This window comes from Psittacula echo (genome assembly GCF_963264785.1).
Source record: "Psittacula echo genome assembly, chromosome: 1".
In the NCBI taxonomy this organism is placed as follows: domain Eukaryota; kingdom Metazoa; phylum Chordata; class Aves; order Psittaciformes; family Psittacidae; genus Psittacula; species Psittacula echo.
The window spans coordinates 84797911-84813134 of record NC_137735.1 but is presented as its reverse complement, the minus strand read 5'-3'; the positions used below and the strand labels follow the sequence as shown (position 1 = coordinate 84813134).

The following is a 15224-nucleotide window of genomic DNA, read 5'->3' as shown; positions in this document are numbered from 1 at the left end:
ACCAGAGGTGAAGGATGAACACTAGTCATAAAATACAACACCAAGATGCCATGTTAGGGCATGAAGTGTTACTCTAGGATTCAGTCAATGCAACTTGGAGCTCCTTCCTTGTTTTCCAGAACATCAAAAGCCTCAAAAAGAGATCCCTGAGAACTAATATGAAGCACAAAAGGGATGTCAAAAGAGACTGCAAATTCTTGACAAAATGCCAATCAACACTAGGCATGGGAGGTTAATAGGGCAACTTGCAGGGCAAAATACCTGTTCTCAGTAAACTACACAGAGAGATATAAATAGCTTAAGTGGATAATCTCCAAAAATATTAACATCTACACATTTGAAGTTACCAGGTGAAACAAAAGCAGAGCTATGAAAAAGATGTGCAAAAAATTAATGCTTAAGAATGGATGTGCCAAATGAGTGATTCTATGAATCTAGATAAATAGAGGGAAAACCACACTAATCACTGCTAAGGAAAAGATGCATGTTGTTAAATACTGGGAGGAGTAATAGGCAGGGAAGAATACACTTTATAGCTGTGCAAAAGCGTTACTGAGCTCTCTTGTATTCTATTTCTGCAGTTACTCATAAATGGGGGGAAAAGTCTGTACACCAATTTTATTTATTTTCCCTCAAACAGTAACTGAACTGATAAGTAATGTGCAAAGACAGTGATAAACTGAGGAGCCTCATTTGTCCTATGAGCACCATTAAGGTTGATATGCAAAGATGATGAAGTCTGCAATTTCTGTAGAACTTAATAAAGAGCTATTAAAAAGGGCTGACATAAACACTACAAAGCTGGCTATTTACACGTGAAAATAGAGTTATCAAAATGTTGGCCAAATATAGCCTGAATTAAATAACATACGCACTAGGAGGCTACAGAACAAGAAAAAAAAATCCCAAAATGCTCCTCAAAGCTCCAAACAAAGAAAAATATCTTCCTGAGGAAAAAAAGAGGAAAAAGGACAAATAATGACAAAAAAAAAAAAACAACACCACAACCACAAAAAAACTCCAAACAAAAAGAAACCAGAAAAAAATATACTAATTCTTAGAATGAAAACCTAAATTTACCCCAGCACCGACGCTACCACCCCTGTCCGCCGCCGCACATCCCGCACGTCCGTATTCCCCCCATCCCCCTCCCAGCTCCTTTGTTTAAGCGCCGCGAAATGGCGGCGGTGGAACGCGGGCGGGGCGGTGCGGCACCGCGCGGGCGGAAAGCGACGCTCCCGGCCCCACCGCCCCCATTGGCTGGATTTTGCTGCAGACCCGGGCCCCGGGCCCCGCTCCCCCCACGGACTCCGAGCACCGCAGCGGCGGGGCCCGGAAGCTAGGCCGTGCACGCAGGCACGGAGCGTGTCCCCCTCCTGGGGGTTTGTTCCCGCGGCGCCCAGCCCGGCCGGAGGCGGGGTCGGCCGCCTCCCAAGGCCAGGGCAGAGACCGGCATCGCACCGCCCATCCCCTGTCGGAGGCGATGGCGCGAACGTCGATGCCCGCCGGGGGGAGGGCGGGGAGAAGAGCCCGCCCTTGCCCTGCCCCGTCGCAGTCCCCAACCAGGTCGGACCACTGGCAATATAGAGCCGTGCTGGCGCAGGTTCCCGCCACACATCGCTTGGTTTGAGAAGGGAGGGAAGCATGTCTGGCAGAGGCAAAGGCGGGAAGGGGCTCGGCAAGGGCGGCGCAAAGCGCCACCGTAAAGTCCTGCGCGACAACATTCAGGGCATCACCAAGCCGGCCATCCGCCGCCTGGCTCGGCGTGGCGGCGTGAAGCGCATCTCGGGGCTCATCTACGAGGAGACGCGCGGTGTGCTGAAAGTCTTCCTGGAGAACGTGATCCGTGACGCAGTCACCTACACGGAACACGCTAAGAGGAAGACAGTCACAGCCATGGATGTGGTTTATGCTCTGAAGCGCCAGGGTCGCACCCTCTACGGTTTCGGCGGCTAAGCTGCATTTCTGGGACAGGTCACTTTTTCAGAACACAAAGGCTCTTTTCAGAGCCACCCACTCTTTCAAAAGAAGAGTCTGAATCACGCGCCTTGCCTGGGCTTTGTATTTTAGGGCTGTAGTAAAACAATGGCAGCAGTAGGTGGTGTGGTCTATGTTAATAGTGGTGGGGGTGGGGTCTTTCTCCGTCCTCATCAGTAGTCCTCGTTCCATATGGTCTTTTTAATGCTCCCAGTTTCAACCAACACGTGAGCGTGAAATCCGTGGCCTAGGAATATCCAAATAGCGATTTTCTCCCGGGACTCCCTAGGCTCGAGAGAAACATTTCGGTTCCGGAAGATTAGTACGTCTTTCATTCCCCACTCCTCTCCCTCGTTTTCGTCCCCGTCTCCCGCTCTTCCTTTGTGAGTGAGTGGAACGGAGGGGACAAGCCGGCGAAAAAAGCCGAAAGCCCCGGTCAAGCGCTATTGCGACGATCGGTCTCCCGTCATCGGCTTCACCGCGGCAGCCTGAAACGGGAGCGCACGAAATGGCGGCGCTGCCCTCCCCCCCCGTATGAGGGGACGGGATATGGCGGGAAGGCGCGAGGAGAAGAAACGAGAAATGGATGCGGGCGCCCGCGGCGCCCCATGGGCTGCAAGGAAAAGGGACGCCGACAGAGAACGCCTCCCTTTCCTCTGTTCCTCCGACTGCAGGGCTTCCTGTGCTCTGGAGCACACCCCCCACCCTCGGTCTGCGCCGGCAGCTTATAAATGAGGAATCTCAGAACGCCAACACACAACGATCGGGCGGGGGTTGAGGCGAATGTCCCACACTGAACCTCCCGCCCGGTTATCCCACGATCAGCACTGCCTCGACTACGGGAAACTGCGCTCGGCTCAGGCTGCCTACGCCTGCTCCTAGTACCAGAGACCCAGCTCTCTTCTGTGGCTATGTGGTGGCTCTTAAAAGAGCCTTTTCGGTTCGGGTGGGTGGGGGCACGACAGGCGCCTCAGGCGCGCTCGCCGCGGATGCGCCGCGCCAGCTGGATGTCCTTGGGCATGATGGTGACACGCTTGGCGTGGATGGCGCACAAGTTGGTGTCCTCGAAGAGCCCCACCAGGTAGGCCTCGCTCGCCTCCTGCAGCGCCATCACGGCTGAGCTCTGAAAGCGCAGATCGGTCTTAAAGTCCTGCGCGATCTCGCGCACCAGGCGCTGGAAGGGCAGCTTGCGAATCAGCAGCTCGGTCGACTTCTGGTAGCGCCGGATCTCGCGCAGCGCCACCGTGCCGGGACGGTACCGGTGCGGCTTCTTCACGCCGCCCGTGGCCGGCGCGCTCTTGCGGGCAGCCTTGGTGGCCAGCTGCTTGCGGGGCGCCTTCCCGCCCGTCGACTTACGAGCAGTCTGCTTCGTACGCGCCATTGAGACCTCCTATCTCAGAGAATGAAAAAATAAGAGACCTGCAGGACTGCAGACCTTATATTTATAGCGGTCTGGCACGCCCCTCATCTCTGATTGGTCGAATAGGAGAAGTATTTCATTGGGTAACCGCTGAGATAACTGAAGCCGCTTAAAGCTCCAACTCGTTCCACAAGTTACCCCTCGTTCCTTTATTTTCTCCATATCTGTCAGGGTAGCATGATGAACTTTTAAGGATTTCTTGCATAAAAGTTTTATTTCTACAGTAGTTACTCCTATATTTTTTGTTCCCCCATATGTTTGACACTACGAATTGTTCTTACGGCGTCCATGTTTTATGTATATGTTGTGATGACTGCTATGAATTTCGTAGGTAAAAGAGCCCTAGTAGTATGTTAGTTTTAGTTTTGAATTGCAAGTAAATAATTCGATTCCTTCAGGAAATACTTATCTCAATGTTGTAGAAAGTCAAAATATAAGTGGTGAGCTCTTTATGTAATTAGGATTTACTAACTAAGCCTGTAAGCAAAAATTAGCTTTCTGATAAACCTGGAAAATACATGTGGCGGGGGTTCCTATGTCTTGTAGGATTGAAGTTGTGACTCAAATATTGAGGAGCACTGTTCAGCACAGAAGGGGTTAACGCGGGATTTTCAAATTGACACAATGAACTCGGCTCCTTCCAGCGGCCAATGAACAAGCAGCGGTAGGATATAAAAGGGAGTTGCTGTGCGCTATGTTTCAGTTTCTCTCAGATAGTTTTCTGTTAGTGTACCGAAATTAAGTGGCTGGATGGCGCGTACGAAGCAAACTGCTCGTAAGTCGACGGGCGGGAAGGCGCCCCGCAAGCAGCTGGCCACCAAGGCTGCCCGCAAGAGCGCGCCGGCCACGGGCGGCGTGAAGAAGCCGCACCGGTACCGTCCCGGCACGGTGGCGCTGCGCGAGATCCGGCGCTACCAGAAGTCGACCGAGCTGCTGATTCGCAAGCTGCCCTTCCAGCGCCTGGTGCGCGAGATCGCGCAGGACTTTAAGACCGATCTGCGCTTTCAGAGCTCAGCCGTGATGGCGCTGCAGGAGGCGAGCGAGGCCTACCTGGTGGGGCTCTTCGAGGACACCAACTTGTGCGCCATCCACGCCAAGCGTGTCACCATCATGCCCAAGGACATCCAGCTGGCGCGGCGCATCCGCGGCGAGCGCGCCTGAGGCGCCTGTCGTGCCCCCACCCACCCGAACCGAAAAGGCTCTTTTAAGAGCCACCACATAGCCACAGAAGAGAGCTGGGTCTCTGGTACTAGGAGCAGGCGTAGGCAGCCTGAGCCGAGCGCAGTTTCCCGTAGTCGAGGCAGTGCTGATCGTGGGATAACCGGGCGGGAGGTTCAGTGTGGGACATTCGCCTCAACCCCCGCCCGATCGTTGTGTGTTGGCGTTCTGAGATTCCTCATTTATAAGCTGCCGGCGCAGACCGAGGGTGGGGGGTGTGCTCCAGAGCACAGGAAGCCCTGCAGTCGGAGGAACAGAGGAAAGGGAGGCGTTCTCTGTCGGCGTCCCTTTTCCTTGCAGCCCATGGGGCGCCGCGGGCGCCCGCATCCATTTCTCGTTTCTTCTCCTCGCGCCTTCCCGCCATATCCCGTCCCCTCATACGGGGGGGGAGGGCAGCGCCGCCATTTCGTGCGCTCCCGTTTCAGGCTGCCGCGGTGAAGCCGATGACGGGAGACCGATCGTCGCAATAGCGCTTGACCGGGGCTTTCGGCTTTTTTCGCCGGCTTGTCCCCTCCGTTCCACTCACTCACAAAGGAAGAGCGGGAGACGGGGACGAAAACGAGGGAGAGGAGTGGGGAATGAAAGACGTACTAATCTTCCGGAACCGAAATGTTTCTCTCGAGCCTAGGGAGTCCCGGGAGAAAATCGCTATTTGGATATTCCTAGGCCACGGATTTCACGCTCACGTGTTGGTTGAAACTGGGAGCATTAAAAAGACCATATGGAACGAGGACTACTGATGAGGACGGAGAAAGACCCCACCCCCACCACTATTAACATAGACCACACCACCTACTGCTGCCATTGTTTTACTACAGCCCTAAAATACAAAGCCCAGGCAAGGCGCGTGATTCAGACTCTTCTTTTGAAAGAGTGGGTGGCTCTGAAAAGAGCCTTTGTGTTCTGAAAAAGTGACCTGTCCCAGAAATGCAGCTTAGCCGCCGAAACCGTAGAGGGTGCGACCCTGGCGCTTCAGAGCATAAACCACATCCATGGCTGTGACTGTCTTCCTCTTAGCGTGTTCCGTGTAGGTGACTGCGTCACGGATCACGTTCTCCAGGAAGACTTTCAGCACACCGCGCGTCTCCTCGTAGATGAGCCCCGAGATGCGCTTCACGCCGCCACGCCGAGCCAGGCGGCGGATGGCCGGCTTGGTGATGCCCTGAATGTTGTCGCGCAGGACTTTACGGTGGCGCTTTGCGCCGCCCTTGCCGAGCCCCTTCCCGCCTTTGCCTCTGCCAGACATGCTTCCCTCCCTTCTCAAACCAAGCGATGTGTGGCGGGAACCTGCGCCAGCACGGCTCTATATTGCCAGTGGTCCGACCTGGTTGGGGACTGCGACGGGGCAGGGCAAGGGCGGGCTCTTCTCCCCGCCCTCCCCCCGGCGGGCATCGACGTTCGCGCCATCGCCTCCGACAGGGGATGGGCGGTGCGATGCCGGTCTCTGCCCTGGCCTTGGGAGGCGGCCGACCCCGCCTCCGGCCGGGCTGGGCGCCGCGGGAACAAACCCCCAGGAGGGGGACACGCTCCGTGCCTGCGTGCACGGCCTAGCTTCCGGGCCCCGCCGCTGCGGTGCTCGGAGTCCGTGGGGGGAGCGGGGCCCGGGGCCCGGGTCTGCAGCAAAATCCAGCCAATGGGGGCGGTGGGGCCGGGAGCGTCGCTTTCCGCCCGCGCGGTGCCGCACCGCCCCGCCCGCGTTCCACCGCCGCCATTTCGCGGCGCTTAAACAAAGGAGCTGGGAGGGGGATGGGGGGAATACGGACGTGCGGGATGTGCGGCGGCGGACAGGGGTGGTAGCGTCGGTGCTGGGGTAAATTTAGGTTTTCATTCTAAGAATTAGGCATCGTTATTAATCCGCTTTTTTCCCACCTCTTGGTTATGATACCTTTAATTTTTTTTTATTTTTTTTTTTTTGGTGGTGAAGTCATTTGCATCTCCTGTATCCCTGTCTTACTTGCTTTGTGTTTATGGGGCTGAGGTGCTGATAAAGGAACTGATTTGAATGTCCTGTTAATATACCCATGTAAAAAGTCGATTTTGTTCCATGTGCTTTTATGTGTGTGGCATGTGTTTGTTAATCTCCATGTTTTTATGCTTTATTGATGCCTTATATCTCAAAGTTTTCATTTCACCTTTCCTTTTTATTCTGCACATAAATTTTGTTTTTTGAACACATAACTGGGTGTTTTTATTAGCTATAGTGCTGTAGCTGTATTCATATGGAGGGCAAATCTTTTTAACAAGTTGTGTCAGTCATCTTCAGACATCATATGTGTCCAAACATTACTTATTTTGGGAATGCATAGCAATATCTTCCCCCCCCCCCCTTTCTTTTTATCTTGTGGGTTTTTCGGTACAGTTATTTCATGCTGCAGAAATGTGACCTGTATTACTTATTGCTTCTTTAAGCAGTTATGAGGCCTTCAGATAGCAGTGACACTCAAGAATTCACAAAGCTAGAAACTTGCAGCTATAGATGTGAAGATATGCAACATGTAACAGGATTGGTCTTAATATTTCAGTCTCAACAACTGAAAGTCCTACAGTATCTACCTACAACCTTTAAACTGTAATGCGGTTATAATACATATCATGCACCAAAATAATCACAATTGCTATACAGCTGTGCTTCATCATCAGTATATTTGTAATGCTCCCTAATGCTATATGCTCAGTGCCTTTTATTGAAGGTCTATTGTTTTGTAACTTTTCCTTGGCGCTTCTCCATACACCATACAGAAGAATACACCAGTCTAAAGTGAAATGGTGTTCAGAAACCAATCTAGGTCTCCAACACTTGTCTTACTATACTTGAAAAATCTACCTTGTTGTCTCTGCTTGTTTGTTTTGGTTCACATTTTTTGTTCGTTTGTTTCTCAGGAGCTTTTGGCACTGGCAATATGTACTCTGTAAGCCCAAGATAATACACAGGCTTCTGACTTTCCCTCATCAGCTAAGTTGTCCTCTAGCATGTCTGGCTAAAGTGGCTGTAGAAGGTGGATAGTCAAATCCAGGATGCTATTCAGAAACACTTTTTTTCTTGAAGTCCATTTAGGTAATAAGAACAGAAAAGAACTATCTTTCTGACCTGAGATTTCAGAACAGGAAAGGGCATTTTCTAGGAAAATCTGTGCAGAGCTCACCCAGGAGCTGTTGTGGCAGAATACTAGCAGCAGCTTTGCCTTTATGTCTTCCCAGTGCCACCTATAAACTTCCAGCTGGAGCAGTTACCTGAACAGAAGGCAGCTGAGAGCCTGTAGCACAGTGTGTTCACCTGGCAGAGGTACACTAACCAGGGGAGAAAGAGAGAGTCCCACAGTTCATACTGGTTGGTAATGTGCAATAGGCTGGTTACTCCTTCAAGTTCTAACATCCTTGAGTTGTTCTGGAGCTGTTCTTGAAGCCTTTTCTCTGTTCCCTCCCATCAGACTTTGGTTTCCTGACTCTGAAGGATTATTTCTTTTGGATGCTTCAAAGCTTTGGTCAGTCACTGGAAATTCTATTGTTAATGAAGTGAGATAGATGATGGGTGATGACTTGCTTTAGTGAACATGGATTTTTTTTACACTGCAGAGGAGAATATGAATGTCTAGATTATTTTTTCATAAATCACAGAATCGTTGAATGGTGTGGGTTGGAAAGGACCTTAAGATCATCTAGTTCCATGGGCAACAACGCCTCACACTAGACCATGCTGCCCAAGGCTCTGTCCAACCTGGACTTCAACACTGCCAGGGATGGAGCATTTGCCACTTCTCTGGGCAGCCTGTTCCAGTGCCTCACCACCTTCACAGTAAAGAACTTCTTCCTTATGTCTAACCTGAACTTCCCATGTTTCAGTTTGAACCCATCACCCCTTGTCCTGTCGCTGCAGTCCCTGATGAAGAGTCCCTTTCCAACAGCCTTGTAGGCCCCCTTCAGGTATTGAAATCGTGTAGAAACTCAGTTCATCTTCCTTCATTGGTTAGGCTTCCACAATCAGTTCTTTCCTAGAATTTGAGTTCCCTTTATAAATATCTTCTAACCCTCTTTTCACTCCTCTTCCCAATTCTTCTGATTTCAGCACTCTCCGGTATCTCTTTGTGAAAGGGCAGCACACACAGCCACATCGTTCCTACACCAGGAATGACTGTCCTTCAGTCAGCTGTTGGGTTTGGGGGGTTTCACTGGGGTTTTGTTGTTTCTTTGTTGGGCTTTTTAACAGATTTCTTAGTTGTTCAGTTCACAGTAGCTGCCTTTCCTCAGTGAAGGCTCTAACCTGAATTTCCTTCTATTCTGTAGCTGATGTTTACAAAACTTGTTAAATTCTCCAAGATGTGGATCAATTATAATTTTTGTTGGAGGTGATCAACAGACTTTAAAGGCTTAACATGGTAAAGGGGGCATTTGCAAAAGCTGGTTGGGTTTTTTTTTTTTTTGGGGGGGGGTGGGGTGGGGTGGATTGCTTTGTTTTTAATGCCCTTGCCTTCTGGACCTATTCACTTTACATTGCTGAGATCGCCTGGTGATACTCCACTTTTTTTATTCCAGAGCGGTGTAACAACAGCGATAGTCTTCATTTGCTAGTGTGGAACCAAAACTGGTGATCCTACGCCACATTGTTCCGAAGTGGGATGTCGTGTCATGGAGCTTCACAGAACCTCATGAGAACACCCATTACCAGGCAGATGTGTTGTCAGTGAAGTGCTTTTCCAGATAATGTTTATGCCAAAAGAAAGCCATCAGGTTCACAGCATATGTGAGGGGTTAAATGTTTAAAGATGGGCCGCTCTGGCTTCTTTTCTTGCTTCACTGAAAGAGAGCTACTCTTTTTCACTTGAAAAGACAGATACAGCTCCCTCTAATCTTACCAGATTTTCTCCAAGCTGATGGAGCTGCTAAAGACATCTGTGGGGGAAGCAGGGCAAATGAAGGTGGATGAGCAATTATCCCACCCCTGATCTGATGAGAGGGAGCAGGGCTGGCATGCGAGAGGCAGACATTAAACCAGACAGCTGCGGCATCATAAAGGCAGCATGAAGCTGCTCTTCCCACATGGGTAGTTGCTTTTGTTTCCCCAGTTTAGGTGTTAGCACAGCAGAAGCATTTCCAAGCAAGCCTTACTGAGAAAGAGAAAGGCCCCATCTTTTCCGTTCCTGGCTCTCTTTCATCAGAGAACACTATTTTGGGCATAAACTGAAATCTTTGTGCATCCAAAATTTTGCCCAGCAGGCAGGATAAAAATAAGAAAACACAAAACAAACCAAAAGCAAAACCAGTCTATAAGGTGACAGATCTTTTTATTGCTTGCACCAGTATCCAGACTCTCTCTCCCTACTCTTATAAATCTCCTTAGTAGATCAGTCAATTTTGTTGTGATTTTAGCAGTCTCACCTGCTTTAAACTACTTACTTGTGCCAAATAGGCTTCTTGTATAGGACCATGCCATCCATCTCATCGGATACCAAGAAGGTCTAGACTTTGAAAGGCCCTTAGGAGTTCCAAAAGGAAATAGCATTATTATAGCACTGGCTATTTGATACCATTTTATGCGGTCCTAGCTTAATTCAAGCACAAATTAATTTGATCCCATTGAAAGTGGCTTATAGAATTGTAAGGTATTGATGAATTAGTCTACAATTGTCATTTATAATGTGGCTGCATTTTAATTAAAAAAAAAAACAACAAAAAACAAAAAAACCACAGCCAAAAAACTAGCACATCAGAATTCCTAATGCCATTAAATAATTTTAGTATATTTAAAATACATATTTTTTCCTCTTGCATAGTGTAGTTAAAGTTGCAAGAAAGCAGCTTGAATTTCTGATTCATGATAAACTAAAATTGCAGTTTAAAATCCACACTTAATGACTAGTATTATGTTGGTTTTGACTTAAAACACATTCATTCGATATGTACTGCATCTCAAAAGAAATCCACATTCTTTCAGGTTACAAAGTAAATCATTTAAAGTCCTGACAGACAAGCCATGCCCTGTGGACCTAAAAGAATTACTTTTCTACACTATTAACGATGCTTAGTGTTCCAGATCCTCTGTATCTTTTCAAGGTTGTAGTTTTGCTCTTTTATCTTGTGGTCATTACAAGTGCAAGTTATTACTTGAAGTATGCAGATATAACATTTCTTAAAGGGAAAAAACCCAACTAACTCAAAAGAGTATCGAAATCCCTTTTAAGTTTCTCTAAAGTGTTTCTTTTCTGGATGAAGTGCGGATAACCACGTCCTACATTGCACGCACAAAGCGGCAGAGGCAGCTGCCGCAGGAGGGGCGGGAGCCCAGGGGAGGGGCGGGAGCCCAGGGGAGGGGCGGGAGCCCAGGGGAGGGGCGGGAGCCCAGGGGAGGGGCGGGGCCAGGCGGCTGCGGACGAGCTTCGCCACCAACTTTGGGATTGAAAGAGTTCATTTCGATTGGCTGGTAGGATCCGCATTATTAACCAATAACAGTGTGGTATTTAAAAAGGACAAATTGCAAGGCTGTTCGCAAGAGACGTGACGCCACTTGAGCAGCTATCCAATAGAAGAGCTTATCCCTGAAGCCAAAGATTTGCATAAGGGACCTATAAATAAGGGAGTAGGCACACTGCTGCGTACTCCGGTGTGTCAGAGCGACCGAGGAGTTATCGCGATGCCTGAGCCGGCCAAGTCTGCTCCCGCGCCCAAGAAGGGTTCCAAAAAAGCTGTCACCAAGACGCAGAAGAAGGGCGATAAGAAACGTAAGAAGAGCCGCAAGGAGAGCTACTCGATCTACGTGTACAAGGTGCTGAAGCAGGTGCACCCCGACACTGGTATCTCCTCCAAGGCTATGGGCATCATGAACTCTTTCGTCAACGATATTTTCGAGCGCATTGCCGGCGAAGCCTCGCGCCTGGCACACTACAACAAGCGCTCCACCATCACTTCTCGGGAGATCCAGACGGCCGTGCGGCTCCTGCTACCTGGTGAGCTGGCGAAGCATGCAGTCTCTGAGGGCACCAAGGCTGTAACTAAATACACCAGTTCTAAGTAGAATATCACAAACCCAACAGTTTTAACCCAAAGGCTCTTTTAAGAGCCACCAATTCTTTCAAGTAGAAGGGCTGAATTGCTGTTCTTGGGAGGTGCGTAAGTAACCTGATCATTTGCATGTCACGAGTGAAGTACTTGTTTTTTTCAGGTAACTGAATTGAGACTAAATTTCTGGCAGTGGAGGAATCTTGATTTGCAGCCTGCATTCGGCATTAAAGTATTGGCTGTTTAAAACTTGAGCACGCAATACTAGCTGGTTTTGAATGTAGGTGGAAAGCAGCAGCAACTGTGTCCCAGTGCTTTGGTAGCTCGCTCGGTTTCCAGAACTTAGGAATCCCGTGGAGAAAGTAGGTGGACTTTTTATTTTCAAAGGGCCTGAATTCCTTTAAATATGTCCCGTAGAAAGTTCTGTTGCTAAGAACTTACACTATGCCTGTAAAATAAAAAAACATTTCTGTCTCCTTCAGTGAATAATAAATCTTTTGAAAATAAGTCTCCCAGGTGCGTCCATAGCTTGGTTTCGCTTTTGTATGTTTCAAGTGCGGGCCCAATCCTCCCTCTCCACCCCCCCACCCCAATACTCTTTTTCCAGTGAGATAGCTGCCGTATTTGATTAAATAGGATAAGATTTTTCTTTACGAAGGTTTTTCCAGTTTAGAACACCTATGTCCAAACGTGTGCAGGAGTTAATTCACTCTGAATCGGCGTGAAGCAGGGGCTGTCGGTGATGTGCAGAGACTTGGGGTCAGACAGCTGCTCTCGCCTGTCCCGCTGTGAAAGTGCAGCTCTGTCTGCAGAAGCTGTAGGGTGAAAGCAGAACGGGGGCACTGCGCACGTTTTCCCCCATCCCTAATCTATCCCCTATCTTGCCACAGAACCCCCGGGAAGGGAGCCCGTGCGGCGCCGCGCGTAACCGAGCATGCGGGACTGCACCGGGGGTGGGGGGGTCACCGCCTTAAGGGGCGGGGCTTGACGCCAAGGAGGCTTGGCCGGGTGGGCGAAAGGGACCAATACCGGCCCCGCGCGGGACACTTAAGCCTCCCCCCCGACTCCGCAGCGGAGGGACGCGAGCTAGGTCTGCTGCCGGCTCTGTTAAACTCTGGGAGGGCGGAGCGGTCTCCGGGCTCCTGAATTGCACGTAAGGAGCAAGACTTCTCTTTAAGTTAGCTCTGGTCTCCAATGCAGGCTGCACAGACTACCCGCGTTTCGGAAACGGTAACTTTCTTAATCGAGTATAAAGCCCTGCCAACCCCTTTTCAAAATTTGGTTGTGCTGCTGCGACTACTGTAGTGTTCCAGCTCTTTCTGAGTACAAGTGGGTGGCTCTTAAAAGAGCCTTTGGGTTTATTTAAAGGAGTAGACTGTAATTGCTTCTCAGATCTTTTACTTTTTTTTGGGCGCCGCCTTCTTTGCCTTGGCAGCTTTGGGCTTGGCTGCTTTAGGTTTGGCTGCTTTGGGCTTCACCGCCTTGGCTTTAGCTGGGCTCTTTGCTGCCTTCTTCGGGCGACCTGCCTTGGCAGCCTTCTTAGGGCTCTTAGTAGCCTTCTTAGCAGCAGTAGCCACCGGCTTCTTAGCTTTCTTGGGACTTTTCTTCACTGCTGCAGCTTTCTTGGGCTTCTTGGCAGCGCTGGCGGGCTTCTTGGCTGCCGGCTTCTTAGGCTTGGCTGCTGGCTTTTTCTTAGTTGCTTTCTCTTTTGTCTCGCCCGGCTTCTTGTTGAGCTTAAAAGAACCAGAAGCACCCGTGCCTTTGGTCTGCACAAGAGTGCCTTTGTTGACAAGACTCTTGAGCCCCAGCTTGATGCGGCTGTTGTTCTTCTCCACATCGTAGCCACCAGCTGCCAGCGCCTTCTTCAGCGCAGCGAGGGAGAGCCCTTTGCGCTCCTTAGAAGCGGACACAGCCTTGGTGATCAGCTCGGTGACGCTGGGGCCCGCGGGCTTCCGGGCTTTGGAGCCGCCCGCCGCCTTCCTCGGCTTCTTGGCGGCGGCCTTAGCACCGGGAGCAGACACAGCCGGAGCGGCGACGGGCGCGGTCTCCGACATGGCTGCAGCCGTCCTCCACGGATCGAAGGAAACCAGTGGGCCTAGAGCGCGTCCGCGGCCTCATATTTATAGGGAGGGGCTGCGCAGTGATTGGTGCTCTGCAGTGCCCGCCCCGCCGCACGGCGGAACGTTCCCGTCTCCCTTCTTATTTTGTGTTTCTTAGGAGGCAAAAAAGCCGGTTTTTATCCGAATTTCGGTCATGCACCCCCCCCGGTTCGCAGCGGCGTGGAAAAGAAAGACTGTTGTTCCCCTCGGCAAAGTTTCCTTTCGGAGAGGCAACGGATGAGTTAAAAAAGAGGCGATAAACCCTGAGTCCTGGACCTGGAGAGACCTCGGGAGACAGAAACTTTTGTTTTTCCTTCTAAATAAAATTCGCGACGTGGTCAACTAAACCTCCAAAGTAATTAATTGTTATTCTTTAAAGGGTCTTCTCTTAATCTGAACTGAAAACAGGACATCTGAATGGATATTTCAAGCACAAATTGGTTTCAAAGAGGAGGAAGTAACACAGGCTCATCTTGAGTACTGAATATGGATTAGAAATCAGCTCCTTTGTCCCAAATCCTTTACCCCTTTCAAAATAATTTAAATAAATCCAATTAGTGCATGATGCAGCAAGGCAAGAAGCAGGTGAAAGTTCGGTGGGGGGCTGTTTGTATCCTAGAAGGGAATGACTTTTTTACAGCATAGCAGCCTATGCTGTCTTGCTCAACGTGCACACAATGCAGACACTGTTCCCGAATGCTCTGCTACAGAAATATTTATTTTATTAATAAATTAGGTGACAGAAGAGCTTAACACGGGCAGGTTTTGTTAATAATTATAATCAGCACCCTGTCACTTCATAATTTGGCAGTGTTTTTTTTTCTGACACAGCTTGATTGGTGAAAAATCTGAGTCAGCATTATCTCAGGAGACACGACTGCAGCTGAGCGTTTCCCTGCTTCTGCACACCACCACTCACTCCCGTTATCGTCTTGGACTCCACTTTTGTAGCAGATTGTGAAATATTTGGTGGGGTTTTTTTGTTTTGGATTGTTTTGGGGGTTTTTTTATACTCTTTAATGACAGATTCCTGCGCTGGAAGTAATATGAAAACTAAGATATGAGGCTAATGTATTTGCTGTGCTGAAACAGCTGGCTGTGAGCAAGAGGAGGAAGTCCTCACCTGCACTTTACCAAGATCATATGTAAACAGATTAAAAGCATTTTATTTTTCAAAGTACAGAGAATTGAAAGGAATATTCCCTGATTTTTCCTTACTGCCTACAACCCTTTGTTTTGCCAGTGGCCTCTAAACTGCTTGTTACCTCTTGGCATTGTGACTGTCAGTGGTACTAAAATGTTGCATGCCGTTATGATTAAAAAAATCTGTTTTCAAATCGATCATTATTAAAACGTTTGTTGACCTATAATCACCAATTTTCTGTTTCTATTTCAGCATCTGTATGGTGGTGTTCACCGCTATAGGTAAGGTAGAATCAGAACTGGGAACAGTCCTTTTCACCTCAAATTGCCCATCCCAAAATTGCCGATTATTCCTAAACCCACTCAGATTTCAGTTG

The 15224-nt window shown here is 49.4% G+C and overlaps 6 protein-coding genes across 8 annotated transcripts; 3 read left to right on the top strand and 3 right to left on the bottom strand.

The window, feature by feature from the left end:
- Positions 1–228: 228 nt before the first annotated feature.
- LOC308224010 (histone H4) lies at positions 229–1956 on the top strand (the record flags this gene model as incomplete). Its single annotated transcript, XM_080623613.1, has 1 exon — positions 229–1956. The coding sequence occupies exon 1, from the start codon at positions 1645–1647 to the stop codon at positions 1954–1956; it is 312 nt and encodes a 103-aa protein (XP_080479739.1). The 5' UTR covers positions 229–1644.
- A 991-nt stretch (positions 1957–2947) lies between these two features.
- On the bottom strand, positions 2948–3358 carry LOC308222391 (histone H3.2; the record flags this gene model as incomplete). Its single annotated transcript, XM_080620326.1, has 1 exon — positions 2948–3358. The coding sequence occupies one exon, from the start codon at positions 3356–3358 to the stop codon at positions 2948–2950; it is 411 nt and encodes a 136-aa protein (XP_080476452.1).
- A 789-nt stretch (positions 3359–4147) lies between these two features.
- LOC308230907 (histone H3.2) lies at positions 4148–4558 on the top strand (the record flags this gene model as incomplete). Its single annotated transcript, XM_080635914.1, has 1 exon — positions 4148–4558. The coding sequence occupies one exon, from the start codon at positions 4148–4150 to the stop codon at positions 4556–4558; it is 411 nt and encodes a 136-aa protein (XP_080492040.1).
- A 991-nt stretch (positions 4559–5549) lies between these two features.
- Positions 5550–7282, bottom strand: LOC308232835 (histone H4; the record flags this gene model as incomplete). Its single annotated transcript, XM_080638979.1, has 1 exon — positions 5550–7282. Exon 1 carries the CDS (start codon positions 5859–5861, stop codon positions 5550–5552), a length of 312 nt encoding a protein of 103 aa, XP_080495105.1. The 5' UTR covers positions 5862–7282.
- A 3703-nt stretch (positions 7283–10985) lies between these two features.
- Positions 10986–13549, top strand: LOC308220748 (histone H2B 1/2/3/4/6). Of its 3 annotated transcripts, none has more exons than XM_080617125.1 (2): positions 10986–11712; positions 13448–13549. In XM_080617125.1, exon 1 carries the CDS (start codon positions 11241–11243, stop codon positions 11619–11621), a length of 381 nt encoding a protein of 126 aa, XP_080473251.1. In that variant the 5' UTR covers positions 10986–11240; the 3' UTR covers positions 11622–11712; positions 13448–13549. The 3 variants fall into 3 exon arrangements, with proteins under 3 accessions (XP_080473251.1, XP_080473250.1, XP_080473252.1); XM_080617124.1 differs by lacking the exon at positions 13448–13549 and adding an exon at positions 12496–12870 and having other exon boundaries at positions 10987–11967; XM_080617126.1 differs by lacking the exon at positions 13448–13549 and adding an exon at positions 11769–12473 and having other exon boundaries at positions 10993–11553.
- Positions 12981–14926, bottom strand: LOC308220742 (histone H1). The gene has a single exon (XM_080617114.1). The coding sequence runs from the start codon at positions 13657–13659 to the stop codon at positions 13003–13005; it is 657 nt and encodes a 218-aa protein (XP_080473240.1). The 5' UTR covers positions 13660–14926; the 3' UTR covers positions 12981–13002.
- Positions 14927–15224: the final 298 nt, after the last annotated feature.

Bases quoted from the DNA above. Each gene is read 5' to 3' on its own strand.
- LOC308220742 (XM_080617114.1), bottom strand. From the start codon at position 13,659: ATGTCGGAGACCGCGCCCGTCGCCGCTCCGGCTGTGTCTGCTCCCGGT.
- LOC308220748 (XM_080617125.1), top strand. From the start codon at position 11,241: ATGCCTGAGCCGGCCAAGTCTGCTCCCGCGCCCAAGAAGGGTTCCAAA.